The sequence below is a fragment of the Emydura macquarii genome, unplaced genomic scaffold (assembly GCF_026122565.2).
Source record: "Emydura macquarii macquarii isolate MOO-44397 ecotype Brisbane River unplaced genomic scaffold, CSIRO-AGI_Emac_v2 contig_3530, whole genome shotgun sequence".
NCBI lineage: Eukaryota > Metazoa > Chordata > Testudines > Chelidae > Emydura > Emydura macquarii.
The window spans coordinates 10,853,744-10,871,288 of record NW_027133667.1 but is presented as its reverse complement, the minus strand read 5'-3'; the positions used below and the strand labels follow the sequence as shown (position 1 = coordinate 10,871,288).

The following is a 17,545-nucleotide window of genomic DNA, read 5'->3' as shown; positions in this document are numbered from 1 at the left end:
ACCAATGTAAAAGCTTCCTTGGATTCAGGCTTTTATTTTGGAGAGAGATGGGTCAGGAAGGAAGGAAGGGACCCTGGTGACCAGGAAGAGCCCTGATTATGGAGTCTTGCCCTGCAGCATTGGAAAAAGGACATCAAAAACTGGCAGCTTACCCGCTCAACACACCAAGAACCAGATTTAGAACGAAAAAGGATCCAAAGATGACCAGACTGACAAAATACACCCATGGTAACTCATAGCCCATAGCGTCCTGCATCTGGAAAGACGAAGGAAAGTTAGAAGACAGAGAGAGAAAGCAGAACTGATTAGGCGAAGGAACAGATGGAAAGGTTTTGTAAACAGAGCCTCTGTTTGATTCAGACATAAATGTACCAAATGTTTCTTCTTTATGATATCTTCATTTCTCTTTCTTTCCCTTTGATTCCTCTGTTCTCAGTCACTGTTTTCACATAGGTATGACATTCTGCGGTCACCTTAATAAAATCAGCTTTTGCAAACATGTACCACACATTGTGATCTCCAGTAACAGTTATTTCCCATTCTAAGTAGAGGTGAGAACTGTGATACCTCAGATAGTAGTGAACGGTAACTATTGTCAAATGCTGACTTTTTAATGGCAACTCCCTGGTTATTCTCATACTATTTACCATAGTCATGGCAGTCTTTGTGTCCTTTAGGCCATGTCTGCATTATAGCAGCACAGCTACAGCACTGTAGCTAGCTGTACTGCTGTGGCAGTGAGCTTAGATGCTTCCTACATCAATGGAAAGGGATTTTCCATCAGTGTACCTAATCCACTTCTCCAACAGGTGATAGCTAGATCGATGGAAGAATTCTTCCATTGACCTAGCTGCATCTACACTGGGGGTTAAGTTGACCCAACTACAGTGCTTAGAGTGTGAAATTTTTCACAACTATGAATGATGTGGCTAGGTCTATATAATTTTCAAATGTAGAGCAGGCTTAAGAGGAAAGTCCTGCCAATACCCACCATTTTCTGATGCTGTAAAGTGCTTTCTAAACTTTCCTTACAAACCTTCCTCCTGTCTGTAGAAGCTATCCATTCCAACCAATGACTCCCACCCATGTCAGCGGGAGATCCTGAAATCAAATGGCATCAGTGCAGTTCCAGGTTTGACATGACTGCAGGTGGCTGCACATAGATCAGGCTGTTTCAAACACAATATCATCTGAGCACCAGAACCTGCACTATACGGAGAGCAGCCTGCATATCAGTTCAGGTACATACAAATTCCATTTTCAAGGGCTCATTCTTATCATAAGAGTTTTGTTAGAAGTTCATATTCTGGGATGTTCAAATGAAGACATCTTATAATTGGATGCACTAATCCAGCCTTCCCATTTCATAAACATTGATCTCCCAGGAAGAGATGGCACCATCAGAGAAATAGACTATAGACAAAATTTTCAAAAGCACTAAGTGTCTTAGTTAGGAACCTAAGTTTCATATTCAAATGTGCCTAGGTCATTTAGGAGCCCAAGCCCTACTGACCACACTTTTGAAAATTTTACATTGTATTGTTTCGTATTCCATAGCAATCCTTCCATAGCAAGTTAAGCATTTGTTTCCTCCAGGTCATAAATTCTTCAGTACACAGGCATTCACACATTACCAACTCAGAAAAGAAGACACTAAGCCACATAACTATTTAGGAAAAAAATTGAAATCTTCAACAGGTGGAGGGAGGAAAGCAACACTTATAAAGTGAATTCTCTGTAGAAAAAAAGTACATCATCCATATCCCTCTCATCATACAGTCTTTAAAGTCCCAAATTCAGAACTTTCCAACTGTAATCTGATGACTTTCTTTGGCAACAGTCCACAGTCAATGGGGCAATCTGTGTCTCTAGGCAGGGATCCCTAAACTGCAGCTTAATAGGAAAGAACTCATTAAAAAGTGAACTCAAAGTCCATCTCAGTGATGCTAGCTCATCAGCTTCTTCCCAAGAGGATTTATAGGTTTTGTTCCTGGAAAATAGCTCTTGAATTCCTCTCCTCTCTTCCCAAGTGCAGGGCTTCCTCTTCCTATGTTCTCTAAGTTTTCTCTTAAATACATGTGTAGAATTGTTCCATGTTATTAACATTAGTTTATAAATAATAGTAATAATGTCTTATATTTACATAGTATCTTTCATCCCAAAGGGTCAGAAGGACTATGCAATAGGAACAAATTAAGATACAAATTATATAGACTTCACTTCTCCCTTCACTGACATGCAGTCATTTCTGCAGGGAAACACAGCAACTATTTAAAAAGCACAGCAGCCCTACACAAGTGTTCAGGACAGGAGGAATAAGATATCCATTTGAAACCACAGAGGAAAATTTGGGCAGCCAGAGTGTAATTACCCAACCTAGAATTATGCCAGGAAACCAGAGTTAACACCCCTACTCTTATGAAGAATGGCATGGGACTTTTAATTACTATAAATCAAATTTGGAAAACTATCATAAAAATTTACCAGCACAGGCACAAAAGTGACTCAACTGCCCTTAATCATGGTTGATAATGATAATGAAAAAAACCAATGGTAGGTTACTTGCCCATCAAAAAAAATGTACTCAGCCCAGAGGAGTGATGAGTTGAATTTTGCAAGACTGATATAAGTGTATGCTAACTGCTATGGGCCAGATTCACAGGTGTATTCTTGGCCTTTGTACCATTTTGGCATGGAAGAGTTCTCAGCTTCCACCCCAACCCGGTGTAGGGAATGGAATGGCATGGCCAGAGCATGTTTTATTCCAGACATTGCTAACTACTGTATGTCCCTTTGGTACTGTTGTCAACAGAGGTAAGCACAGATTGACCCTGAGAATCAAGAAGCTGCACATTGGCACTGTAGAGCATCTGTGTCTCTGATACTAAGTGACCAGGACCTCAATTTTTCATCTCCTTTACAATGTACAGTCTTATGTATAACGAAAAGGCTGAGTGAAAACAGCATTAATTTTATAATAATTTGTTAGGTGTACAGAACTCACTGGTATTTCATAAGGAGCTGGTCATTATTTACTATGTTTCTTCCTGGGCTCTATCAGAGAGCATCTTACAAATTGCTAAGCACCCTCAATTTTCATTAGCTTCAACTGGAGGAGAAAGTTTTCCATACAATGTAGGATTGGGCTGTGACTGATGGGCAAAAGAAGAAACTTGCTATTGAGTGACATTATGATACAATTTCTAAATGTCAGAGATTTGCTAAGGCTTGGTGCAATTGTTTAAAATGCATCCTTCTGCTAAAAATGCAAGTACACCTTACATTCTTTACCTGCCTATGAAGAATGTCTCTGGGGCTTGGGGTGGGGAGGAGCAGGGTAGATTAGGAACTATTTGACAGGCGGTGGAAAGAAAAACAAATACACTTGCCCAGAACAACAGCACCAACGTACTATCACTCAGGAAGGCCTCATATCCTCAGCTAAGATTCCATGTCACCAAGCACGTGGGAATTCTTCCTGTAAAGTGAAACTGTACTGAAAGTCTGGGATAGACTGCCATCAGCTGAACAATGTTACTGTACTTTTATCTAAAAGCACCTTGAATCTGTGCTTGACTCAAAATCTTTCTTGGCTATTTTTCAAAGCTTGGTGAATATGCAGACATTCATCACAAACATACCCCTTGACAGCAGCTGGCGGCTGTCACTACAGAACTTACTGGACTGCTACAGTTGCCTTTTGCTAATTATGATCTTGAAAGAGATTTACTGTCTATATGCTATTAAGTTTGGAGACTGAGATTCAGGATGTTTTACATAGATGCTGTCCAGCGTGAAGAGGCATAGGCACTGCTAAAGGTTACTTCTCCAGTTCCTGTTTTACAGCTGCCTGGGTCTTCTGGTTGCAGGGTAAATTTTCCCTTAGCTCTCTCCAGGTGAACATTTATTATGAACCATATGAGCTTTACCAGGAAAGGTGGATCATCGACTAACTTTACAGTTCTACAATGAGACTATTATACTATGTAGGTTGAGTGATTATACTATCTGATAGAGGGCAGAGTGACTGCAAGCTGGTGTCAGTGAAAGATTGCATGTGATAGTTATGAGGTCAGGTGGACATGCAAACAGCAGGTGCGACTACTCCATCACATGATAGTTTGCAGAAATCATCCTGTTTTTCATCTCAAAATGCCTACCCTTTCTCAGCTGTCACATCCTCAGATGCATACATTTTATTACTCTCAGGGATCATAAGGTTAGTACATTATTGTACATTAGCTCTGATGTATCATTTGTTAAAAAAGGAAAGATGGTCTCATGGGTAAGGCACAGAATTGGTGTAAGGAAACACAGAATCTATTTCTAGTTCTGCCACACACTCACTGGGTGACCTTGGGAAAGTCACTTCATCTCACTATACCTGGTTTTCCCAATCAGCAAAACAGGCCACTAACTCAAAGGGGTACTAAAAGATTAAACAAATGTTTGTAAAGGGCTATGGAAATGCAAAGTACTATTGCTATTAGTGAGGCTTTGTGGGAAGTTATACCCGCGTTATCGTTTTGCAAAATCTGGAGAACAGCTGGATACTTTGGGAATAATTTCTACTACTTTGCATATCAATCAACATGTTATGCAAGTATTACAGAACTCCACACAACCCTGTATTCTGGGTTGATGTTTCTTGCATAATTATCTTTTTGAGGCAAAGTAAGACTCACGTTCTATTGGATGCAGCACAAGTCCCTTGTTATAAACAAACACTGAGTCATTTCTGCCCTCCATGAGTGAAATAAACACTGTTTATATTGGCAATAATGTTCAACATTGTCCAGAAGAGGTTATATGAATTTTGAAATCATTTTATTGACAATTCTGGGTTGTTGGTAGTTGAGGAGCCTATTCACAGTGTCACAAATTCTGTTGCAGAGGACAGACAGCTATTCTGGCAGCCTGGGACTGTTTTACACATTGTATAGCAATAATAATCCCTTTCTTACAGTGCAACCTTCTTTGTTTGCTCTCCTGGGTACAGTATCTCAGCCTTCAACTTCAGTCGAAAACTGTGGTCCAGTTATGCAGATAACACCTGTGAGCAGGACAACAGCTGGGAAGTTTAATTCTAGAGTTTGCTAAACTACAACCACAACTGGCATTTTCAGATGAAGCCAAGAGCTGAAAAGACATGGAGATGAATCTACCATCTGGCTGCTGGAGGTGCTTTGGTGGTTCTTCCAGAACAGGATCTAGCCATATTGGTGGGGTGGAGTGTGGCATTTTACACTGCTACTATCATCTTTGGCCTGTTTAGAGGACTTCTGTTTCCAGGTTTGTTAATCTGGCACATTTTACAAACATTAAATTCATATACTGACCTCTCATATCAGGAGCAATGGGATTATGGCAGAAATAATTCGCCACTATACTAGAATGGGTAATTCTCCACCAGTAAGGCAGAAGGCACTTCAAACTTCCCCAGCCAAGTAACAAGTAACAACAGCAGACTTATACAGAATGTCTTTCATCCACTCAGTGACTGAGGTGGAAACAATCCACTAGACCATGATGCCTCTAGGATACACAAATATGCAATTACATTTTGTGCCAAAGTTTGTCCCAAAACAATTGACAAACTCTATAAAACCAGGACAAACTAAATATATGGGAATCACTTCATCCATCAATGAAGTGCAACTGCCTCTGGAAAGGAAGGAAATAAAGCAGCAGCTCTTAAATTGCAACACTTCAAGAAAGCAAAGGACACTGGATCCAGTGGAAAATAGAGGAGAGCTCTAGGTTGACAGAATGTAACTTAACTAGGATGCCAGGGCTAAATTCCTATCTCCTGCAAAATATGTTAGTTGATTTTTAATAAGTGTAGAATGTTGTGATTGGTTTTTAAAAAAATATGTCAGGTGCTTCAAGTACTTCATAATAAGATGTACAGCCTTTTGCAGAGTAGCATTAAACAAGAACAATGGGCCACTCAAGGAAATAAAGGGCAGTAAATGCAGAACTCATAAGAAAAATGCTACTTTATGCAGCATATAGGCAACCTGTGGAATTCATTGCCTCAAGAAGTGATCAAACCAAATTCTAGGGCTATGACCAATAACAACATCTGTAGCTGCAAGTATGCTATGCTTGCAATGATAAGGCAAAATAAAATGTGATTTTTTTTTCCTGGAGTGATCTACCTGTTGGGCATTTAGAAAGAATCCCCGCCTCTATGTACAGCACTGCATAACTGGTCAGGTGCACTACAGTAAGGGTCGGGGAAAATTTAACTTTCTCTGAAATTAGCTCCCTGCCAGAGGCCCTGATTCAGGAAAGCACACCTATCTAATGCTTAAACATATTCTTAACTTTAAGCATGTGTGAAAGTGCTTTCCTCAACTGCCATTAAACATAGGAGAGCAAATTAAATGAACTAATGGTCTGATCTGATACAACCAAACTTTTGTTCCCATAATTAACCATTTTGCAGCCATTGTTTGGTAATTTTGGCATCTTTGGCATGAAGGGCCCAAAGATTTATTCATTTGAGATAATAATTTTATTAATTACAGATTATCAAGGCCACCTAAAGACTCAAGATGGATGAATACTGAAAATAAGAAGGCCCAACTGTTTGGATTTAAAATTTATTTTCTTTGGCCATGCTCAGGCTCCCATTTCTCTTCTCTTTCTGTAAATATGTGAATGACTGCATTTGATTCATAAATATACTTATGGAAATATAATTTTAAGCTTGCATGCTTGAGACTAAGCTTTGGAAATGCTATATGTGAGACACTGCTTTGCACTACAGGGGGACAGGTTCCCCAAACCTCTTACCGGAGTCCTGGCACAGAAGCAATTTGGTAAACTAGACAAGAATCTAATTTCACTTTTTACAGCTAAGACTATGATGACAATATGATGAGAAAAAAATAAAGCTCAACTGCACCCAGCCAATAAATCTTACAGTGGTCTATATTTCCTAGAAAACACGCCTCCGTCATGGCCTGTGTGACCCAGAAAGGAAAAGATTTGTCATTTTCAAGAATTCCTACTTATCTGTTATCTAGTCTTATACCACAGCTTTTCACCGAGATATTTAAAGCCCCAGTGGTTTTGTCAAGCCCTCTTCCTGACTATAACAATTATGCTCACCCAATCAGGGAATTAAAACAGTATCTTCTGACTATTGTATCTTCTGTATCTTCTGACTATCTGACCAATCAAAAATAACCAACACACTTTGAATTTCAAATGTTTGAGTAATGGATACTTGCACTGCATTATTTGTGATAAATTCACAAAGTAAAACAACCAGCACTTTGAAAAATAGTCATTGGGGAGGCCAGATTTTGACACCTTTCCTCACAGTAGGTAATATTTCACAAGTACTCCCATCACATCAGCGGGGCTAGCTGAGGATTAAGGTATTGACTGACACTCTGGCCATGAATCAATTCCATTATAAACTATATTGAGGAAGTCATGATCTTTTTGTGGACATTCTGTGGACATTTTTGGAGGAAATTATTCACTGCAAATTAGTTGCTCAATGCTAGTGTTGATTATGCTATTTTAGAGACTCCTTGTCTCCAAAGAGCTTGTGGACTTTTCCTGGAAAGCTCTTGTTAACCATTAAGATAAGCAAAAAGCTTGCTATGATAGGCAAGTGTGACTTTCCCCTTCCTACCTTGGATTTTTCTGTTCTTCTTAGAAGCCTAGTTACATCTGACAAGAACCAGCTCCATGGTGGTTAGGTTCCTTTACAGTACTTTGTTGACTTGGACTAAAATTATGTAATTTATTATAGGAATGTGTCTAAATTTTAACTGTTTACTGGTTAAACTCTGATGAGATTCTGAATATCATCTCTCTCTCTGACCCTTAAACAGAACTATTCATACTGTAACCTTTTTTGTAGATGTCCTGATAAATGTATTAACTATGCACCGTACAATATATCCCAAACCACAGTGCTCTTAACGTATGCTGGTTTCTTCTTCACATAATGATAGATGGTAAGAAACAATCCCTAGGCAGGCCATTATTGGAAAAAAGGGAATGGGATATATAATTTAAATTCACTGCATCTATTTCCCTGGCTCCATAAGTGTCTTTTTCAACCTATGGGACTAAACCTGAGGCTGCTTGTATATCAGTAGAAGCCCCCAACACCTTAACCTGCTTATGTCTCTGGAATGTCTAAATGGCATATTTCTGGTGTGCCTGTGTCCAAAGTGGTGAAGAATGTATACAAATGGGCGAGGGGGAGGTTTCAGATCTCCAAAGAGATGTGACCAGCTGGTCTGTGCACAACATACGTACCCCAAAAGCCAGGTAGGAGAGGAACAAAGGACCACCTCTGCTACTTCCTGCCATACCTGTCAAGAGCTAGATTTGGCCTACTAACATGGTTGTCCCGAGGATGAGGAGGAGGGTTCCCTCCTTCAGCTCCCACAGAGATTCACCATATAAAATCCCATTTTGCTTGCTTTCTTGATCTAGCAAAGCACATACGTATAGGCATAAACATGATTAATCCCATTGAAGTCAATAGTCAGTGTGTTATTACCAGCAGAACTGAAGTAAAGGGACTATTCACATGCTTAAAATTACACATGTACTTAAGTGCTTTTCTGGACTGTGGCTTTGTTCAGGATTAAGGGCCATACATTATGGGGAGGTTATTTTCTGCCAATTCCATGGAAAAAAAATCAAGAAAGAATGAGATGGAAGAACCAAAAATTACTATTATGTAACAAAGAATGTTAGCTATTTCAGTCCAGACAAGTGACATTTCAGTGTACCAAGAGAAGAATTTATGTTCCTTTTATCAAACTGAAATACTCTTTCAGCATTCCAGAGTCTATAAGCTGGGTAATAAGGCAGGTTTCACAGCTGAATCAAGGCAAAGAAAGGAAAAAAAGCAATAGAAGAAATAAGCCTTATTTTTACAGATCCTAAAATGACTGCATGAAATTACTGCTGAATACCTCAAAATACAATAATAATTGACTCTAGGAACCTTTGCTTTTTTTCCTCAGTAGGACATCTTTCTAAAAAATCAAACATCCTTCTCGATTGTCTTAAAAGAAATCAAGGCAATGTTTCAATTTTACCATTTTTTAAAAATAATTTTGTACTTGGCAACACTTCTAGAATTGCTGCTGCGGTGAAGGAGGACTGGAGAGCTTAGCCCAAGACTTCTCTCTTAGCCAATGACACTTAAAGGGAGAGAGCACTTGACTAGCAGCTGCTGTTCAAACTGGTTGTTTGCTTTGCTCCCTAAGTTTATTTTATTTCTAAGTACCAAGGTTAGAACAAGAAATCTTAAGCAATGCTCTTTTGCCTCCTTCCACCTATCTAGGTACTTACTTATCTGGCCCCCACTACCACTTTATCGGAGTAGATTGATTCAGATATTTTACAAATAATCTTACATAAAAACCATATAAGACCTGATTCCTAGATCCTTTCTTAAAATTTCTTCTGGGAAAGAAGGGAGTGGGGAGGGAGAATGGGGAAGAAGAGCAGGGGCAGGGAGGAGCGAGACTAGGGAGTGATATGCTCTGACTATCTGCATATGGTGTATGGTTACTGGGGGACCATAGTCCGCTGGTGTAAGACAGAGCAGCCACCAGGATCTTCTAATTTAGAATTAGTCAAGTATATTTATTTACACTAGCTCTTAGCCACATTTTCATCACTCACTACATGTTCGTTACATCCTTTGAGGATATGTCTGTTCTTCCAGTCGAGTGAAGCTGTGCAAAGTCCAACACACATAATAACCACCATCTTTTGACTATCTAGCCCTAAATTACTGATACTCTACCCCAACACTGAGCCTTCAGCTGTGCTTTTTAGTCCTCAGAGTCTAACCATTGGATTCTATGACATTGCTTTACTCTTTGGTCAATTTCTGTTTTCATCTTCCATGTGTGTTTGATTCAGCTGCACATTCTTTTCTTCGGTCAGCTGCTCTGTAAAGGCCCACATTATTGTGGGTTTTATACGATTTTTGTATGTGTCATTTTGGAATCTTTTGACAAGTGCAGGAAGAGAATTAAAATGTGTATTGAAAGACCAGAAGGTCAAAATATCTGTGATACACACTGATTCAGCTGAACCAGTTTTCACTGCAATATACTCATGTTGAAAATGCCTGTAGATCATATATTTTTATGGCATGTTATGCTAACAGCCCCTTATTACAAGGGACATCCTTATTTTTTCATCTTTGTACAAGATGGGGAGTTGCTGAGTGCTGCAAAAAGCAGCAAGATATACTCCTCACCAGTACTGCCTATTAATAATAATAATAATTTTATTAATTATTAATAATGATAATTAATAATAATATCAGGACGATAAGGTGGAGGTGCTAAGAAAACAGTGCCTTATTTTTGAAATACAATGTTGGCAACCCTAGGTGAGATGGGGGAGAATACTGGGCCTTAATAAGGCTCGGGTATGTTTACTGCTTGTTTTAATTAAAACCCATAATTTTGAATGAGGTACAGGAATTGCAACTGTTCAACTTCCACTGATGTTAATAGATGTTGGCAGATAAATCCCCATGTCCCCTTTTAAAAATATAGGTATAAACATTTAGGAACTCTGGCGACTAGAGGGAACAGATGAGTGTACTGTTGTTTTTGTTTTCATAAAATAAGACAATTAAATGGCACCAATAATGCTACACTCAGACCTGGATTACCATGCGGCACAGATGATTTGAGAGGTATAAGGTGCTTAGTTTAGCTCAGACAACCAAAACATTTTCATTTTAATTGATGAAAGTATGAGTGGGCAATTCCTGTAGTTCAATGCACAGAGACAAGGGAAACCAAAGATGTCACAAATACATCACCCATCTCCTGCACTTTATTGCACTCTATTGTGGGACCTTTACATCACTATACTCAGAAAAGATGTGGGGGTGCTGCCTTGCTGTAAGACGGTAGCATACCGACACTCCTACTGAAAATATTAGTTACACAGCTAATATTCTGTACATTTAAAACAGCCAAGTTCTGGATTAAATGAGACTTCCATCACTCATACAGATCTATGACTGTGTCCCCACCTTTTACCTCTGGAGAAGCTAACACCAGCTGTAGCAGTAGTCTGTTTTATCACTGTACTCCTGAACTATTTTGCTTGGCTCCTGAGCAACAGGTACAGCTGGAGGACGGGCTCCATGCAATCTCCTTCCTTTGTGCACCTGCACAAGGGCAAGGGATAATCTGGTGCTAATTGCATTTTCAGAAATGCTCTGTGTTTGTGTGTGTGCGTGCATGCGCTTGACCTGTACTTCTGTGGTACTAACTGACGCTAATTGCTTCCAAGTGTGCTTGAAGGGAGCTAAGGGATAAACATGAGGACCTCAGGGTCGGCAGATAATCTAAAATGGTGGGAAAGGCTGATTCTTCTGTGGACATAGACGATGTTGGACCAAAACAGAAAATCTCTTCCATTGAGCCGAGTAGCACTTTCTGGTGGATTCCTTCCTGCTATTTTTAGGATAGCTTGAACTGCTACTAAACATATCTGCTCTGGATTCAATGTCCACCCAAATACCAGGCCATGAGGTGGAGAGCCTCTGGATTTGGATATCTGATCTGCCCGTGTCCTGTGTCAAGAAGTCTGGGAAAGATTGGAGGCTGATGCGGGGACAGGGCTGACAGCTGGAGAAGGTTGGGGAATTAACACTGTCTGGGCCATCCTCCCAGTTTCTTGGAGATGAGAAAATATTTGGAATAAATCCTTTTCTCTGATGTTGAGGTTGTACTGGCTCATGGCTCCCTGCTGAAATAAGGAGTCTGTCTCCTGAATGAGTATCCTCTTATGAAAGCGATCCCTGAAAAGTGATGGGGAAGGGGAGGGGAGAGGAACTCAATGATATAGCCAAACTGATTGATGTTGAGAATCCATTTGTCTGTGATCATCATCCACCAGGTATGGAAAAATTGGGCTAGGCAGCCACCAGATTGGATGCCTCAGTCAGAAGATGATGGCATCTGAGTTGCGTCATAGCTCCACAAGGTCCCATCAAAAGTACATGTGTGACTGGGAGGAGGAGAAGCAAGGAGGAGCACTGTGTTTGGTTTTCTGCATCCTCTGTCACTTCCATGGCAGTTTGAATCCCCTTTGATGGTAGAATGGTTGTGTATGGCCTTCAGTTTAGAAGGCTGTCTATGATACTTCCTATTTGGTGCTGGTGTATATATACACAGGGAGTGGAAAGCTGCCTCTGAGTCCTTCAATGACCATAAAGAAAAATCAGTCTTTTCATTAAATAAATTATTCCCACTGAAGGGCAAATCCTCTACCATTGATTGAACTTCTCTGGGGAATCTCGAGGAGTACAGCCAGGAGTACAGCTCCTCCGGAGGGAGCTTGTCTCTGAATTCTGAAGTTTTTGAATAGTTGCAAAAATCATACTTCGATAGCAAGACCTGGTAATTGGCTAATCAGAATTGCAGGCTGGTGGATGTCAATATCTTTTTTTAAATAAGGAAGCCCATATGTTTGGCCTCTTTATCTGAGGGAGTGGACCTTGGGTGCTGTTGTCTTAAAGTGTTTGGGGCAGACTGAATAAATAAAAGCTTTGCTTCCCCGGATGGGACAAAGTACCTCTTTTCTGCCTTCTTAGGAGCAATTCCCTATGTTGCTGGAGTATACCACATGACCCTGGCAGGCTCTATGATGTCCTTATTAATGGGGAGCACCACTCTACTAATTCCTGCACTCTGTAACATGTCCAGGAGTCTCTGAAATCCTGAATTTCCTCCAGAGGCATCTGAAGCTCATCCACAACTCACCTCAACAAATCTTGAAACTGTTTGTGGTCATCTGGAGGAGACAGCAAGGCTGGGGCAACCACCTCATCAGGAGATTCTGATAATATTCTTGTTGGGACTGATAATACTAATGCTGCTATTGTTTATTCTGTGTTTACAGTGTGTCTGGTGCTGTATAAAGAGACATAAAAAAGATTTGGGGCTGGTGAAGGATAATCAGCCAAACATGAGCTCCTAGTGCGATGCTGTGGCCAAAAGGGCTAATGCAATCCTTGGATGCATAAACAGGGGAGTATCAAGTAGAAGGAGAGAGGTTATTTTACCTCTGTATTTGGCACTGATGCAACCATTGCTGGAATACTGTATCCAGTTCTGGTGGCCACAATTCAAGGATATTGAAAAATTGGGGAGTGTTCAGAGAAGAGCCATAAGAATGATTAAAGTATTAGAAAACATGCCTAGTAGTGATAAATTTAAAGTGCTCCATCTCGTTAGTTTAACAAGAGAAGGTTAAGGGGTGACTTGATTACAATATTTAATAATGGGCTCTTCAATCTAGCAGAGAAAGGTATAACACAATCCAATGGCTGGAAGTTGAAGCTAGACAAATTCAGACTGGAAATAAGGCATAGATTTTTAATGGTGAGAGTAATTAACCACTGAAACAATTTACCAAGGATCATGGTGATTTCTCCATGACTGATAATTTTTAAATCAAGATCGGATGTTTTGTTAAAAGATATGCTCTAGGAATTATTTTGAGAACGTTCTAGGGCCTCTGTTATACAGGAGGTCAGACTAGATGATCACTTTTGGCCTTGAAATCTATGAATCTCTGCAGTTGCTGAGTTCTGCTGGGGAAGGAGTGGCAGATACTGTACTGAGTAGAGATATGAAGTTCTCTGAGGCAGCATAGACATCTCTGGGTATGTCTATACTGACGGCGGCAAATTTGCTGCCATCAGATTGATCTTTCTGGATCGGTCAGTGTAGATCTGCTCAATTGATCAGGAAGTCGATGCTTGTAAACCACCCCCTCAAGTGGCACAGTGCAATGAAGACAGCACGCAGAAGGGAAACACAGCAGTCGATGGGAGTTACACAAGCTACTCTGCGTAGCTTGAGTAACTCCCGTCGACTGCCGCCAAATCTCCAGGTAAGTGTAGACCAGGGCTTAGATGCTTGTCACTAACCAGGAAGGATTGGAGGGCAGGAGATGCAAGTTCAAGATTCAAGATCCAAGTCTGGAATCCTGGATGTAATCTGAGTCCTGTATTGGGAGAGGGGCTACCCTAAAGGAGGGGTGGGGAATCCCTAAAATCTAACTAACTAACTAACTAATACTTAACTAACAAAATTTTATTTTACAATATTTAGAGATTTAAAGTCGGAGGAACAGCTCTGTGAACACTGGAGGTTTCTGTCTCAAACCATGCAGTAGTAGAAAGGAACTGGAGAGGTGGTTGGCCTGCATTTCCCTTTATGCCATCAGTCTGGAGCATGAGAAGAAGAGCACAGCCGTGGACCAATGGACAGTACTAGCAAAATCTTCCATTCTCAGTAGCATGGGGCACATGCATACCCATAGTGGAATACACATAGGGACCAGCACTCGAAGAAGAATCTTGCTATCCCATTTCTGTGCCCTGATTCTTGTTTCATTTACACCAGTGTAACTGAAAGGAAATTCAAGCTGCTGGACTCTCAACTCTGCTCTGCCAAGACCAGGTCTCAATCCAGACAAATGTCACACACTACTATTCCCATCCTGCATATTACAGATTGCTGATTATGCCAACATGTTTGTTTGCAGTGGTGATTTTGTCATCTGCATAAATGTCCTCTATGACCTCCAACATTATTTTGGACTTGTGTGACTTGAAATCAAGATTTGAATCCAGATTTCCAGAGACATAGTGCAAAAGACATAGTGCTTTAACCTGCTGGGTCACCTTGCTCCTAAGTGAGTGTATGTTTCAAAAAAATGTAAAGATTGATCTCTGAAAAAAAAAATGCCCATCAGACCCAGAGTACTTACCCCAGGGGCTGATAGTTCTTTCATTACAGACACCACAGCTATCTCTCCCTGCTGCTTAAAAACCTTTTAATCTTTTAAAGGCCTTGGAAATTCACTCTGCAAAGATAAAGTGCTGATTTCAAGCAAGAAAATATCCCTCGGGGTAGCGGGTCTCCAAACCTATAGATTTAATTTCATTTCAAAATCCAGGGCTTTCCCTTCTTGCCTCAATTATTTTGTGTTTACATTTACATGGATGATTATCCAGAAAGGGATTTGCTGCCCATTTGACTGTACTGCTGTTTTTTATCCACTTCTATTTATCTCAGTCCTTTTTCTACACAGGCTGACACAAGATACTACTACAGGTATATCAGAACTACACAGATTGCTGCATGCACACAAATATGCAAGTGCATGCTGTTCATTGATTTACATAGTCAATTAAGCCCTTAAAAATAAAGATAATGAGAAGCAGTAATATAAGCTGTAGATAAACACTCACTTCACTAAACGGAAGCATGGCAGTCAACTTTTCTGTTTTATAACTGATCAATGTATCCCAGTTTACTGTCAGAGCTAATTTTCAAGCCAGCTATACCCAACAAATGAATTTACTTCAGTATTTCCATTTTAGATGATTAAGTCATATTCACATTTCATAAATACCGGCCATCTTTTATTGACACAATTATTCTCATAGTTCACAATTATAATATACAATACTTAGACTTGTACCGATGAAAGCTAGCTCACACATTGTAACATACAGGCACTACACCTCTTACCGGATTATCCTACTAACTCCTCATTAACATAGCACAACTGCTAGGCTTTTACTGAAGAAACCATAATCAGAGCTCTTGAATGCAATGCAACTGCTACAACTCTTCCAACAAAGCTGCACTTACACTTGTGATTGCAACCACTACAGACAAGGCTGAATCTTCTGCCATGCTTGTGTGTATTATTAGCAACAAAAGGTACTAAAATACCCACCTGAAAGGAAAATCTGTGCAATAAATGAAGGTCTGATTTCTATTATGGCCCTAATGGAAGAATCATTCACATTAAGAGTAACAGAACAATAGCTATCAAAAGTTATCATCATCAGGTGTCGTTGTTTCACAATAACTTCTCATACTGTTGGGTCTTGAATTCCAAAGGCACCCTAGCCCTTTCCTCATCTTCAGTCTCTTTCTGTCTTTATAGTCAAGACTGTTGCTTTCCCATTACCAGTGATTCAGTCACCCCAAACTGTGCAGCTTTCTGCCACTCACTCATAAGAGATTATTGAGGATTTGATCCTGCAGTTCTCCTGCAGGCACAACTCCCACTGAAATCAATGACCTTTGCCTCTATGAGAAATGCAGGAGCTAGTCCTAAGGGACCAATTCTGATTTCAGTGCACGAGTGAAGTTCCCATCGAGCTCAATGAGATTGGCACCTATGTAATTGAGGACACAATTGGGCCCTAAATCTTGAAAGCAACTCATTAAAACAAAATTAGACTGGAAACAGATCAAAGGACTATATATCATCCATTTCTAGAGCTTCAATTTCTGTGGACATCTGACAAACACTGTCTCTACTGCATAGCCCTACACTGTTACTTCTTTGGGGCTGGTGGATGGACCAAGGACAATATTTCCAAAAGTGACCGGTGATTTCGGGGGGGCCTCAATTTTTGGACACTCAACTTGACTCACCTCAACAGGGCCTGATTTTTCAAAACATATTGAGTACCTGTCTTCTGAAAATCTGGTCAATCTGAGAGGTCTCAAATTGGGAACCCACAAATGGTTGCAACCAAAATCACTTGTAACTTTTGAAAATTTTGCCCCAACAGGTAAGCTCTCAATTTTCCAGCTTTGGGAAGAAGATGAGAGACAGGAAGATCTTTGTGGTAGAGAAACCAGTCATCAGGAGAGAGTTTGAATAAGAGCAAAGGAAGAAAGAGGGGTAAAGAAAGGGCAAGAGAAAAACAGGGTTATTAAAGAAATCCTTCACAAGCAGGAGCATTGGGCAGAGGCACTCCATTAACACCACCCCATAAATATCCAAGAAAGAAGCTTATCCATGGAGAGCCTCTTAATGTATACAGGAGGGGTGCCCAAAGTGAGGTCTGAGGGTCACATGAAACCTGCAGTCCTAAAAGTGCACCCTCTTTGTATAACAGCTATGGAGGCCAGAAACTATCAGCAGCAGGTTTTTGTCATTCGTGTAAAACAACAAGCCATTGCTATTAATCTCTCATGAAGACAGAAATACAACCAACTGTTATGGTTGCATATGCATTTGTTTGTGAAAAACAGATTTGTGTAAATATTTATGGAAATTAGGTTTGGCCATTGCTCTTCTGGCAAGTCAACATTGTGGCCCTTCAGTACCACATGTGGGCACCCCACTGTATGGCATTGTTATAGCAGATGAAAGTGGAATAACCTTTGTGATCAGAAAGACGGTTTGCTTGTGCTCTCATGTTTATTTTTTGTTATTTTTCACATCTGTGCTAAACCCTGCCAACATGATCATGAAAACTCCAATAAAAACCCAGCACTTTCTGGAAAAAATAAATGCTGTGGAAACAGAGAGAGGTATGTTCTGAGAATCAGATCATTCCCTTGTGCGGAAAGCCTTACTAATTCAAGCCCGAGTGCTGAAAGAATAAAGGGTTAGAAAGCACAACACAGCTGGTGAAAATTGGGGGTTGCAGTTCTGCATTTAACATTTTCCACTTTGTGGCAATATCACTGTA

At 40.2% G+C, this 17,545-nt stretch overlaps 1 protein-coding gene across 9 annotated transcripts in view; it reads right to left on the bottom strand.

The window, feature by feature from the left end:
* The window catches only part of CACNA1C (calcium voltage-gated channel subunit alpha1 C), a 648,228-nt gene that overhangs the window by 182,898 nt on the left and 447,785 nt on the right, over positions 1-17,545 (bottom strand). For all 9 annotated transcript variants that reach the window (XM_067536222.1, XM_067536225.1, XM_067536223.1 and 6 more), the window contains one exon: positions 153-256. In XM_067536222.1, the coding sequence (XP_067392323.1) occupies positions 153-256 (104 nt within the window). The remainder of the gene's footprint in view (positions 1-152; positions 257-17,545) is intronic.